Source organism: Arvicanthis niloticus, chromosome X, assembly GCF_011762505.2.
Source record: "Arvicanthis niloticus isolate mArvNil1 chromosome X, mArvNil1.pat.X, whole genome shotgun sequence".
NCBI lineage: Eukaryota > Metazoa > Chordata > Mammalia > Rodentia > Muridae > Arvicanthis > Arvicanthis niloticus.
Genome location: NC_047679.1, coordinates 112,576,604 through 112,590,387, shown reverse-complemented (window position 1 = coordinate 112,590,387; position 13,784 = coordinate 112,576,604). Strand labels below are relative to the sequence as shown.

The window sequence follows — 13,784 nt, the reverse complement described above, 5'->3', positions numbered from 1 at the left end:
AAAGCGCAGCTTGCACAATGCACCCTGTTCCATGCTGGGTGATACTTAGACTGCTACAGGAAAAAATGACTCATTTTCCCCTTTTCCCTTAAAATTAAAATGTGCAAAATAAAAATGCATTTCTCATAAAAGAAAATTTGAAATATGCTTTGACAATCCTAGTATTGGTTTAAAAGTAGTATTTTACAGCTGTCTGGCATCTTCAAATGTCTTGGACTGGCCAATTGAAGCCTTATCAACTCCTGATTATCCTACAGGACTAAATTACTCCTCATCACACACACTTGAGAGACTAATCTTTATTTCATATTCCCGAACTATCCAGAGTCCTCAATCTTTTGAGCAGTTTTCCTGACCAGAATCTTCTTTTTTACTTTTATACCATCATTCTTTGCATTTCATTTGTGTTAATGGGCTCCAAATATGACAGAGGTTGTTTTCCAGGTGAATGTTAATATTCCAAAATGCTTGAATGAGATTAGATTTCAACTTACCTGCTCTTGAGTCTGATCACTAATGATCGAATAAATTTTTATCAAATTTGTATAGGATATGCCTCGGAGAGTCTGACAACATACAGACTATGTGGCATACAGAGAACTCCGCATACAGAGAACTCTCTTTGGAATTGCCTTAGGGATACAGAAACAAATAAGGCAGCTGTTTTCTAGATAGCTGAAACCCAGATATAAGATGTGTGTGTGTGTGTGGGGGGGGGACATGTTACTGGGAAGAGACCAAGGTTTTAATGCCAAAATTGAATGAGAAAAGTTGTAGGCAGTGCCAAGGATTGAACCCAGGGTCTCATGCATGCCAGGCCAGAATTCTACAACTCAGCTGCACTATCAAACCCAAAGAAAAAATTTAACTAATATATTCTAAGAAAATGTCATCATGTAATAAATGTTTTCTGTATAACTGTAGCAAAAGGAAAATAACTCCAATGCAATAAATCACCTCTAATTTAACTATTGGTTTGTTTATTTAATTAAATTTGAGCCATAAGCATACTAAGAAGCACTTCACTTCTGAGCCCTAACCTATTTATTTATTTATTTATTTATTTATTTATTTATTTAATCTGTAGCCCAGGATTGCCTGAAAGTCTCTATGTAGCCAAAGATGACCTTAAACTTCTGATCTTTTTGCCTCTACTTCCATTATGCTGGGACCCCAGGCATGCACTATCATATTTAGTTTATGAAGTGATAGGAATTGAACTCAGCTTGCTTGCATACTAGGCAGGTACTTCACCAAATTATCTACATTTCCCAGGCCCATACTTTTAAATATACAAATGACTTCAACTTTCTAAGAGCTCTTAAACCCACACCAGGTAGCTCACAACCACCTGTTACTCCAGCACCAAGATATCTGACATTTTCTTCTTGCCTTCAGGACAGCTGAAGTCACATGCATATACCCAGCCACAGATATATATATATCTGTGTATATACATAATGTATATACATAATGTATCTATATACATTATGTGTATATATATATGCATACACATAATGAAGGGGATGGATGGAAAGTATGTAAATACAGTATTCATGTATGAACCTCCTCAAAATTAAGCATTTAAAATAAATAAATTAAGTAAGTAAGTAAGTTTTTAGCCAGGTGTGGTGGGTTTTAATTCCAGCATTTGGGAGGCAAAGGCAGGTGGATCTCCATGAGTCTCATGCCAGCCTAGTCTACACAATAAGTTCCAGGCCACCCAGAGTCTAAAAGAACAAAAACAATAACCAAATAAAAACAAAAAATGAATAATATTTAATATTAGCTAATTTTACAGCATATTTTAAAATTATATCTGCCAGAATGTAAAGGTACCATTACTTTTTGATGTTTCCAGGATACTTGATCTAAAAGGTCTGACGGTCGTGTGATTTCTAAAAATAAAACCAATAAAACTATCATAATTATTACAAAAAAACTTTTAAACAAAATCAATCAATTCATTATAAACAATTAAATCTATATACTAATGAGAACTATGTATAGTATATTATACAATATCACATATTTGTGTTGCCTTTCTCTAAACATTAATATGAAATAAGATAGAAAACAAAGATGAAAAACTTCTTGCAGTTCCAGTGATTGAACCCATGGTTTTGTGCATGATAGGCAACTACTTCAGAGTACTACCACTAAGCTACAGATGCCCAGGGATTTTTCTTGCAAGTGCTTCAGAAAGCTAGGGGTATGGGTGAGTTGGTAGAGTGTTTAGCCAGCATGGTAAATGTTCCAGCTTTGATCCCTGGCACTGTATAAACTAGATATGGTGGTACATGCCTATAATTCCAGTATTTAGGAGGTGGAGGTTGGGTGATCAGAAATTAAAGGTTTTCCTCACTACCTATTGAGCTTGATGGCAGCCTGAACTATATGAGATCCCATTGAAAAAGTAAATGAATAAAGAGCTATTGATGCCGGGCAGTGGTAGCTCTCTATATGAGCTATTAATACCTGATGCTTAAGAACAAGTTCAAATTCGGTTAGAGAAAGACCTATAGTCAAACCAGGGTTAAGAAATTGCTGAATTCTTCGAATATTGTTGGTTACTTGATGCTTCCTCAAGTATAATTGAAATGATAAATGAAAACAAATGATATTTTAATTTAACTAAAGAGAAATGACTTGTTTGTACAGAACTTTGAGCTGTACTTTCTTTTAAGTCACTGAAATACTTGGGGGCCAGAGGTAAATTCAGTGACAGAGTGCTTGCCCTGCCTGCTAGCCTGAGTTTTATCCCCAGCATTGCAAAAGAAATTTACTTTACAAGTAATTTACTATTTTCAGACAACATAAACTTAAATTGAACATTGTCATTGTCACTTAGCTATTGTCATCTTAACTATTCAGGAGGTCAAGCCAAGGAGATGACAAATTAAAGGCCAGTGGGACATACACAGTGAGTTCAAGGCCACTCTGGGTAACTTATCAACATACTGTCTCAAAATAAAAAGTAAAACGAAGGCCAGGGGTATAGCTTACTGGTAGATTGCTGGACTAGTATGCACAAGACCCTGAGTTCCAGCTCTAAGAAAGAAAGGAAGGAGAGAGAGAGAGAGAGAGAGAGAGAGAGAGAGAGAGAGAGAGAGAAAAGAAAGGAAGAAACAGAAAAATAAAAACATTGCAAAAGAGAGAGAAAAAGAAATGGCCATATATGAGTCAGCACTTGGGAGACTGAGGCTGGAGGATCACAAGTTCAAGTCCAGTCTAAAGAGAAAGACTTTGAATAAACAAACAAAAACAATAACAAAAATGCTAAAATTATCACATGGACCTGTGAATGGGGCTTGAAGGCAAACAACTGTAATTCCCACACATTTGTAAGGATGGAGAAAAATCACTGTTAAAACCAAATTATAATAGACATTTTAAAATCAATATTTTTCTCAGAAAACAAGTCAGTGGCTTCCTAGGGCATGCAGGCATGATGGAAGAAGACTGAACACAAAACATCCCAAGGGAATTTATATAAAGAAACTTTTATTCTCCTGATGTAATTGTCATCTCAGAGGCTTACTGCCTTAGTCTGCTAACCTTAGGCCTAGTCCTGGAAGCTTCTAGCCTCTGTACAGTCTTATCTAGGCCTAGAATGTTTTCAGCCTCTGAGACTTATTACTGAATAAACTCACCTTTCTAGCTCTTTCTGATCTCTGGCTGGTTTGTCAGCACAGGTGTTCTGGCTAAAACTCCTTTCCAAGATGACTAATTGAATCTGGATTCTCTCACCTTCTGACTGAATTGCTCCATTTGGCCTCAAACTAACTCTAGCAATCTGTTCTAATCTTCTGTCTCCTTCTCATTCTCTGCCTTGTTCTGTTTTCACATGTGTCTAGCTTGTTCTCTCTCTCTCTCTCTCTCTCTCTCTCTCTCTCTCTCTCTCTCTCTCTCTCTCTCTCTCTCTCTCTCTCACACACACACACACACACACACCTGTCTCTGTACAACTTTCCCAGTAAAACTGCCTGCCTCCTCCTCTCTATACTGACCCTCATGTAGCTTTCCTTTCCTTTCTCTTCTCGTGAGAGTAGGGCATATCATATTCTGTCAAATCTTTCCTTGATTCATCACTTGGTCTGTCATCCAATTATATAGCACTTTCAAACAATAGTGCTTCCTTCTACAAACTAACTTTACCTTCATTGTTTGGGATTAAAGGTGTGTACTAAACATGTGTCTGTATTCCAACCAGAGGGGTTAGAGATGTGTGTTAAGGGCTGAGCCACACCACAATTAGAAAAAGTTTTTTTTTTTTCAGTGAATAACACAATCCTGGGGTTCACACTGTGATCAAATATCCTGCAACAAATTAGCATGAAAACTGCTCTAGTTACAGAAATGTACATTATTCCAAAATTAATTTATTTATACATTTAAAAGCTGCTGAATGACGGGCGGTGGTGGCACATGCCTTTAATCTCAGCACTTGGGAGGCAGAGGCAGGCGAATTTCTGAGTTTGAGGCCAGCCTAGTCTACAAAGTGAGTTCCAGGACAGCCAGGGCTACACAGAGAAACCCTGTCTTGAAAAACCAAAAAAAAAAAAAAAAAGCTGCTGAATTTAGTTGGTTGCATGTAACATAACATGTTTAAGAAATGAAAAAGAAAGTTAAACTATTTCATGAGTTGTTTTATGTTTGTTTTTGAAACAGTCTCACTATGTAACCCAAGGTGGCCTCACACTTGAGATTCTCGGGCTTCAGCTTTTCAAATTTACAAGCAGTTTTCTGAGATTACAGGCAGTTCTCACCAGGAAAACATCACAAAGACTCAGATTATATAATAGCCAAATATACTCCCCTAAAGATTTGAGTGGGTGTCTATTAAAATACCTCAACATTGCAAGAAACATAGACTTTTAGGCACTCCTTTCTTACCTTGCCAAGTTTTCTGGTGAGAGAAGCCACTGAGGAAACTGGATTGTTGTTTCTTGTAGTGGATGACTTCATGGTGTTGCTGTCATCATTCTGTGTAAAGGGAAAGAAGTGTACAGTTGTAGCACTAGCTGCATACTGATCAAGTACTAAGGACCAATAGCTATGGATGAACAGGGGAGTACTTGTACAGGATCACAGTACTACTGTGAGGCTGTCTTGCTATGAAGCAAATGGGGGGCCCAAGAATCATGTAGATAAAGCAATGGCACTCTTGACCTTTTGGAAGAGAGAACTATGTGGCGCTCACCTAGTGCCCCAGAAAGGCATTGTGAATAGTCAGTATTGAGCAATATATACAATATACTCAGGCTTTAAATTAATGTTTTCCTAATGGTTGTACCTATCGCTATACTATTGAAAAACTATAAGGTAATAGACATATTTATGCCTAATATTTCACTTATTTCTTAGTTCTAGCTAAATTGTCTTTGGTCCTTTCCTGCAAAGAATTACTCCCATAACTCAGGATTTTAAAATATATTTTTTTCCAAAACTAGGGTAAAGTTATACTTGTACACTATGTGTTCTCTTCCACTCTCCACTCCCAACATTCAGGTTCTCTTATTCATTTGTTCCAACACCTGAATTAATTAGAATGTGTTCCATTAAAAAACTCTAACAGAATTAAACTGAATTATTGTGAAGCCTGGGAAGGACCAAGACTTTTTGTTTCGGTTTGTTTTGGTTTTTTTTTTTTTTTTTTTTTTTTTTTTTGCTTTGTTTTATTTTCAGTTTCCACAGAGCTCAGTTAGGTAAGGTCAAGGTACATAAGGACAGGCTGTCTTTTCCTTGTAGCTCTACGGAGATGGCAGTGATGGTCAGGGACCACAGTGCTCTACATTATTATTTCTTGTCTTTGACTTATCTGACCCACTTACATGTTGCTCTTCCTTTTAGCTTAAAAAAAAAACCTTGATTCTTATTTGTTATCATTTTTCTCACACAGTAGCTACTTTTCCCCCTGAAAGTCTGATTATACTATATGACCTAGCTCTCAACAACACACAACTCATTCTGTCTTCAAAGGCTACTCAGAAATGAGGGCCAGGTGCCCATCTGAGGCATCTTTGAATGGAAAAGAAGATGTCTTCTGCCAACAACATATTTCCTCATCTCCTGACTCCCAAATCTGGAAGTTGACATTAGCCAGAATCTCTCCTATTCAAATTTCAGTTTAACTCTTGTTTTGTCACAGATGTTCACAGAAAAGAAGAGTAAAAGTCATGTGACAATCACAACTAAGTAACCATGTTTACAGACATTTAAAAACATAAAGTGGGGATATATCTATAGCCTAAATGTTTAAATTAAAGGCTGTATGTCAAAATATTAGTGGGAATATTCTAAATGATTGGATAAAGCCTAGTAAATCAACCCCTCAACTCTCTAATCTATAGTTTCTGAACAAAATAGAGTCTCATGTATCTAGGCTAGCTTCAAACTTAGTCAAGAATAACCTTGAACTTCTGATCCTCCTGTCTTTACCTACCCAGTGCTGGCAACAACTAAACTTCTCTTAGGTTAGCCAGAACAGAGAGCAAGTTGGTCCACTGGTCCACAACAGAATCAACCTCAGTTAATATCTCTCTGTCTCTGTCCCTCTCTGTGTCTTTCTGTCTTTGTGTCTCCATTTCTCAATGTCTGTCTCCTCTCTATCTCTGTCTCTCTGTGTGTCTCTGTCTCTGGATCTCTTCTGTGTCTTCTGTGTATTTAGCTGTCCTTGGATCTCTCTCTTTCTCTCTTTCCTCCCTCCTTCACTACCTGCCTCCCTTCCTCCCTCCTACTGTGTGTTTCCACTGTTGATTGTATCTATATCGGCACTTTACAATCCCAGCTACATTTATAGTTTAGGGTCAGAAACCTACATTATTTCAACCCCTCTTTCACATAATGACATTTAGTTTTATGGGTAAGACCATAAACTGTTTTTTTAAATATCCTTTAAAAAATGGTGTGTCTATGTGGGAGCCTGAGTTAGTTTCTGTGCATCACATGTGTGCAGGAACCCAGAGAGGTCAGAAGATGGTGACAAAGCCACTGGACTGCAGTCATGGGAGGTTTCGTGCTGCCATGTGGGTGCTGTTAACACAACATTGTGTTGTGAAAATGGAAATGTTCTACAAAATTATAATGTGAATACTGTACCAGATTTAGACATTCTTCCCAACTCTGACTTATCTGCATTGCAGTATGCATGTCCCTGAAGAAGAAAAGAAATTAATACTATAGTCAGCCCATCTGAAGGAAAAGTTGAAACTGAATATGCAAATGATGGAAATAGTAACTCAAAGTATAGTGCTCACCGTTCATGCATTGCTTCTCTGATTGCTATATTCATCCCTTCTTCCTAGAAGGGAGGGAAAGAATGATAAACCAATTACCTATTTACTACTATTCTATTACACTGTATTTTGGTTGGGAATTTCAAATTTTCACTAAGATATACTTTATTGTTATTGTCCAGGCTATGGAAGAGCTACATTGTTTCATATAAATTTTGTGAATCTCTACACAAGTGTCTGGCTCTCTACTATCTGTTACCCTCCAAATTACCATAACAGTAGTCTACTACTTATGGAATGTAGCATACCAAATGCACAGAAACTGACGGGATGAGAAACTCTGTACCTTGCAGCCGTCAAGGAGAACACCAACATTGACCATTACATGATTTTCTCTACTACTAGTACTATCTATGATGGTCTTAGTTTAGAGCATTCTAAATGCCTAGCAGTATGAATTTGTTTAAGAAAATGATGGGACTCATAGATGATTTGAATCAAACTCTTGGGATTCAAAATATGTATTACAGGGCTGGTGAGATTGCTCAGTGGTAAAGGTACTTACCATAAAGCCTGGTGACTTAGTTTTATCCCAAAGACTCATATGATGGAAAGAGAGAACCAGCTCCCCAAAGTTGTCCTTTGACCTCCACACTTTTGCACCCCATAATGCCCCATAATATAACTACAAGTATAATAAATAAATTAATTGATTAAGTAATGTAATAAAAATTTAAAACATCCATTACCTAACTGAGGAAAGGATTCCATTTGCATAAAATTGTAAGAGGGGCGTTTAGAATATTTGACAAAGAGGTAAGAAGTATTAGTGAAATTGTGAAGAAACTATAACCTTTGAATACTGTTGGCGGTAATGAAAATGGTACAGATTCTGTAGAAAAGTCCCAAAAGAGATAGAAATCAAAACTAAAATATTTTTACATCAACATCCATAACAGCACCATTCATTCAGAGGTTACCAACCAAGTGTTCTTCAAGCAGATGAGACTCAAAGTGTGCTATGCCCATACAAAATAATATTATTCAGCTATATATAAAACTTAAGGTATGGCTTAGATATGAAGTTCGGTGGTAGAGTGCTTGCTTGGCATGTACGAGAGCCTGGGATTCAACTATCGGTACTGCAAAAGAAAGTTCTGTTATATGCTGTGACATGGACAAATCTTGAAAACATTATGCTTAAGTAGAAAGAGCAAGGACAAATACTTTATGATTCCATTTATATACAGAACCTAGACTAGTCAAAATTTATAAAGCGAGAAAAATAAAATGGAGCTTACAAGCTTGGACTGGGGTGCTTTTGAGACTATAAGACTTGTTTAAATAGATACACAATTTCTTTGGGGCATGATAAGAAAGTCCTAGAAGCAGAAACGGTTGTCTAACATTGTGAATGTACTTAATACTATTAACTGTATTCTTAAAAATGGTTAAAATGGAACAAGGTACACAGTTCAGTGGCAGAGTGCATGCTTAGCATGTGTGAGGTACCTGCTACTATAGGGAGACTGACATGGGTAGATCACCCAAGCCTAGGAGTTTAAGACCAGCTTAAGGCAGCACAGTGAGGCCCCATTTCAAGTTGAAAAAAATCCTACAAATAAACCTTGGGTAGAAAATAAGTGCTAGTAATGTAAAGTTGAAGCAAAATGCTAGAACATTATAAATAAAAATTCACATTTACTATCAGTACTGAGCTATTATTAATAATATTTAAGAATTTCTAAAAACACCATTTCTTGTTTATTGTATTCTTTAGTATTTCTCTTTTGGGGATAGGGGAAACATAGTGACACAAAGTCTCTTGTAGGTCAGGGTGGCCTTGAACTTATTATTTGTTTCTTAGGCTGGCCTTGAACCTTCCTGTCTCTGCTTCTGAACATTGGAATTACAGGCATGCACGACCTATTTTGTATATAGTCCATGATTCATACAATGTACTAGCACAGTGGTATATATCAAAAATGTATAAATATCCGGGCAGTGGTGGACAGCCAAGGCTACACAGAGAAACCCTGTCTCGAAAAACCAAAATAAATAAATTTGCCAGGCAGTGGTGGCGCACACCTTTAAGCCCAGCACTTAGGAGGCAGAGGCAGGCAGATTTCTGAGTTCAAGGCCAGCCTGGTCTACAGAGTGAGTTTCAGGACAGCCAAGGCTATACAGAGAAACCCTGTCTCAAAAAACCAAAAAAAAAATGTATAAATAAACATGGTTTATATGCACTTTGTGGACATGTATACACACAGTTTTTATTGATGGTATGTGATTAAAAGAATTAAAAGGTCCAAGTATATAGCTCTATGGTAGAGTGGAAGCTTTCCATCCATAAAACCTTGAGTTCAAATCCAAACAGCAAATAAATAAATAAATAAATAAATAAATTTAGAGATTATGGTCTATAATGTGGACTCTAAATGTCCCATGTAGCTCAAGGTGGCTCAAACTCATGATATGGCTGACAATGATTCTGAACTCCTCATCTTCCTTTTTCCATCTTACAAGAACAGATTTCTGGCATGTGTCACTACACCTGGCCATTTATCTGTTTTGTTTTAGGAAACCATTCTTTGAATGTAAAATGTAATTGGCTATGTATGCTTTTAGAATTATAAAAACAGCTATAATGATAATAGCAGTAGTGGGGCTGGTGAGATGGTACAGTGGGGGAAGATGCATGCCTTCAAGCCTCCTGATGATGACCTGTTTGATTGTCAGGAAGTACATAGAGGAAGGAGAGAATCAGGTTCTACATGTTGTCCTCCAACAGCCACATACATGTCATGGCACACACACACACACACACACACACACACACTCATACATGCACACACAGATCCCAATAAATAAGTAAATCCCACCCCCAAAATTAACTTAAAAAGAACAACTTAATTTTGAAAATTCTCTAACCTGTTTGATTTGGAAAATCCGATTGGCAGATGTACGACCTCGGGGAGGTAGAAACAGCTGAAAATTAAAATATAAGAGTCAGATTTACTGTAATGTTTTTAATAATTTAAAATATAAAGTAAATGTTATAGTGTCTAAAATAGTTATTGAGTGTACAGCAGCAATGGCATCTGTTAACTTCAAAGTTTCCAAAAATAAAATTGGGGCTTGGCAGCAGTGGCACGTGCCTTTAGTGCCAGCATTTGGGAGGCAGAGGCAGTGGATCAGTGGATCTCTGTGAGTTCGAGGCCAGCTTAGTTTATATAGCGAGTTTCAGGATAGCTAGAACTACACAGAGAAACTCTGTCTCAAAAAACCAAAACCAAAACCAAAAATAAATTAATAAAATTTTGGATCTTGACTGAAATAGTGTGCTATTCAGACATCTGTATATATTGAGAATTACAATTGCTAACAGAAGAAACATGAGACAAAACATCAATACAATTTTTTGTTTACCTCTGAAGTTAATCTGTTTTTGAGACAGAGTCTCATGTAGACCAGGGTGGCCTCAAACTCCTTAAACAGCTGAGCCCCTCCACTTCTGCATACTGGGATCTCAAGTACACTACCACATCCAGCCCTATTGCCAACTTTCCTTTCTTAAGACACTGGATATCAGCTTCACCTCAGTTTTCCTGCTGCTTTTAGCCAAGCACTAAAGCTTATTGAGAGGTGTTATCAGAGCAAAAAGCTCAAACAGTTATTAAATCAGCAGCCAAGCTGCCTCACATACAAAGAAAACATGAACAGAATAATTTCATCAAATACCTTAGAAGGTTGCCGATGACAACTAATTTTCATAATATGGGTTGACTTAAGGAAAACACTTTCAAGTAGTTTACAACATTTTCCTCTTCGTTGCTAAGATACTTGTAGCCTAGGTCCTTTCTCTTTTTCAGAGCTACTTTCTCCTTTTTTGTCTTGTCTCAAAGCTTATGAAAGCCCGTGTAAGAGGAGAATGAAACAATGAGGGGATTTAAAGCTAAGTATGGACACAAAGCTTAAATTACCCTCGGAATAGATAACAAGCCTGGTTATTTCCTGAAATGCTGGGTACTGAATTTATCATATCTGGCTTTCACATTCTGATTTTATCTGTAGTGCTGGGGAATCAAGCCTAAGGTTTTATCTAAGATAGGCAAGTGTTCTACCACTGAGCTATACCCCAGGCTTATTATATATTAATGATATATATTAAGTATGTAGACAATGTATGTATATGTAAATATACATATATTTAGTGTATATGCATATATTAAGAACATATTAAGTGGAGCATTTCAAAAATAGCTAATGAGTACCTATTATGTGTTAAAGCACTTTGCTAGGACCTGAGGATCTAGTAAATACGCTATCTTCCTGACTTTGAGAAAATCAACATCTAGTTAGGAAAAACAAAACAAACAAGCAAGCAAGCAAGCCCAGGTAAGTGCCAGAGCCTCACAGAGTAGACAGAGATTCTTTTTGTTTTTAGATTTCTTTTATTATCTTATGTGTCTGAGTGTTTTTGCATGCATGTGTATATGAGTCCACATGTGTGCCTGGTGCCCTTAAAGGTCAGAAGCTTCGAGCCCCGATGTGGGTGCTGGATATCAAATCCAAGTTGTCTGCAAAAGAAGCAAGTGCTCTTAACCACTGCACCAACATTCCAGCCTAAGGAAGGACTTCTTAATGTGTACAGAAGGTATTCCAATGAATGGGAAAAAACAACTCAGGTAGAAGTCCATGTCTAAGGCACAGGGAAGCTTAAGGTATCGAAAACATACTGGGAGGAATTTGCAGAAAATAAATGAGATGAAAAGTGGCTGAAATGGAACTGTAATTTTTGGAATTTAGTCTCTGTTCTAGATAGAAAACAAAGTGTAGGCTTCTCAGCATTCCTAAATCTTAAAGGTCTTTAAAATGAACGAGTTCTGTGTGCTATGAAAGGTTAGAGAAAAAAGTAGCAACAATATGTGGGGAAAGTTTCAAGTGAAGGAAGGAAGATATAAAAAAGAGTCCACAGTCTAAGTAAAAAGGGGGTCTTGGGATGACAGGGGTGGGTTGGAATGATGAGCTCAACAGAAGGCTCAAAGAAAATCACAGGCATACCGTGGCCAAGAAAAAGAGTGAAGATGAATATGTGTCAAATGAACACATACTTTTATGAAAGACATGATGTTATGTTTTACTAGGTTTTTCAAATGTTACCACATGACTTTTGCAGGAGCAGATTACTTCACTTAGTGGTATTTTGTCCAAAGCTGGAAGAACAGTGAAAAGTGTAAAAATTACAACACAAGAGTCATACATGAACTGAAAAATCAAAACATAGAAATTACTCTAAGTCACAGAGTACCTTTAATCCCAGCACTCAGGAAGCAGAGGCAGGCAGACCTTTATGTCTGTGGCCAGCCTGTTCTACAGAGTGAGTTCCAGAATAGCCAGGGCTACACAGAAAAATCCTTTCTCACCAAGAGCTTTTTTTCTTTTAAAGGGAACTTCTTTGAGTTCCCATAGAAATTACACGTGAAGATCAGCATCACTGTTTCACCATAGGGCTCCATTCTAGAAGTATGACTAGCTCATACATTTTAGTATTCGTCATGCCCTTATTATATTTAAGGAGTTGTGTTTCTTATTGGAAGGAAAGAGAAGAGATTAAAACAGCAGCTAATAAGCTATAGATCTTAACCTTATGATTCCTTTAGGAATGATGGAAGCAGATACTACCCAAAAAAGCCCCACAAGAACTATTGGTCATGATAATGCACCCCTGCAACACCAACTGAGAACCTAAAGCAGGAGGATGGAGTTTCAGGATAACGTGGAACACACAGAACCCCAAAGAAACACATAGAACCCCATCTGAAACAAATATTGCTCCTATTGTGCTGTTTTATTTTGGAACGGAGAAAATGAAGTCTTACCTAGTGCAAATATTTTCTTCAAATAAAGTCACTTAGACAGACACTGGAGAGATAGCTCAGCAGTTATGAGTGTGTATTGCTCTTGCAGAGGACTTGAGTTCAGTTCCTAGCACCCAGGATACATGGTTCACAACTGCCTGCAACTTCAGATCCAGGGGATTCAACACTGTTTTTCTGAACCCCATGGGTATTTACACACAGACACACACACTTAAAAAGTAAAGTAAATGTTAAAAAAAAATACACACATCAAAAAAACATTTACACACACAAAAAGAACAAAAAGAGACAAGAAGTAAATGTCAAATGGAAGGAAAGTAGAATGGGATTTAAAAAAAAGGTGAGTGGACATGCAGAGGAGGAGACAGGGAGAAAGGCTTAAGGTAGCATTTGATTTGAGTTGGGTCTCTGTAATTTAACGAGTTTGGGAGCATATGCCACAGAAAATTGAAAATGTTAGCTATCTTTTAGGCAAGGATATGAACCTGTTGTGCATCCAGGAAGGGAGGGAAAGAAGACAAGGCGCTGATGCCAAAAGAGTTTAAAATGATGGAGAGTTTTATAAGCTGCACTCAAATTTTTAAGTGCAGGAAAATGATTGACTCCAGTAAATACGGGACTGGAGCAAGCAGCAGGTTATACCAGCATCTCTTTATTAGCTTTG

General features: G+C 37.3%; 1 protein-coding gene across 1 annotated transcript in view; it reads right to left on the bottom strand.

Annotated features, from left to right (window-relative positions):
• Positions 1-13,784, bottom strand: part of Pabir3 (PABIR family member 3) — a 59,746-nt gene that overhangs the window by 29,028 nt on the left and 16,934 nt on the right. Inside the window, exons 4-8 of the mRNA XM_034486308.2 lie at positions 10,170-10,226; positions 7,260-7,303; positions 7,102-7,156; positions 4,897-4,986; positions 1,846-1,898 (exon numbers count right to left, since the gene is read on the bottom strand). Of these exons, the coding sequence (XP_034342199.1) occupies positions 1,872-1,898; positions 4,897-4,986; positions 7,102-7,156; positions 7,260-7,303; positions 10,170-10,226 (273 nt within the window). The 3' untranslated portion in view covers positions 1,846-1,871. The remainder of the gene's footprint in view (positions 1-1,845; positions 1,899-4,896; positions 4,987-7,101; positions 7,157-7,259; positions 7,304-10,169; positions 10,227-13,784) is intronic.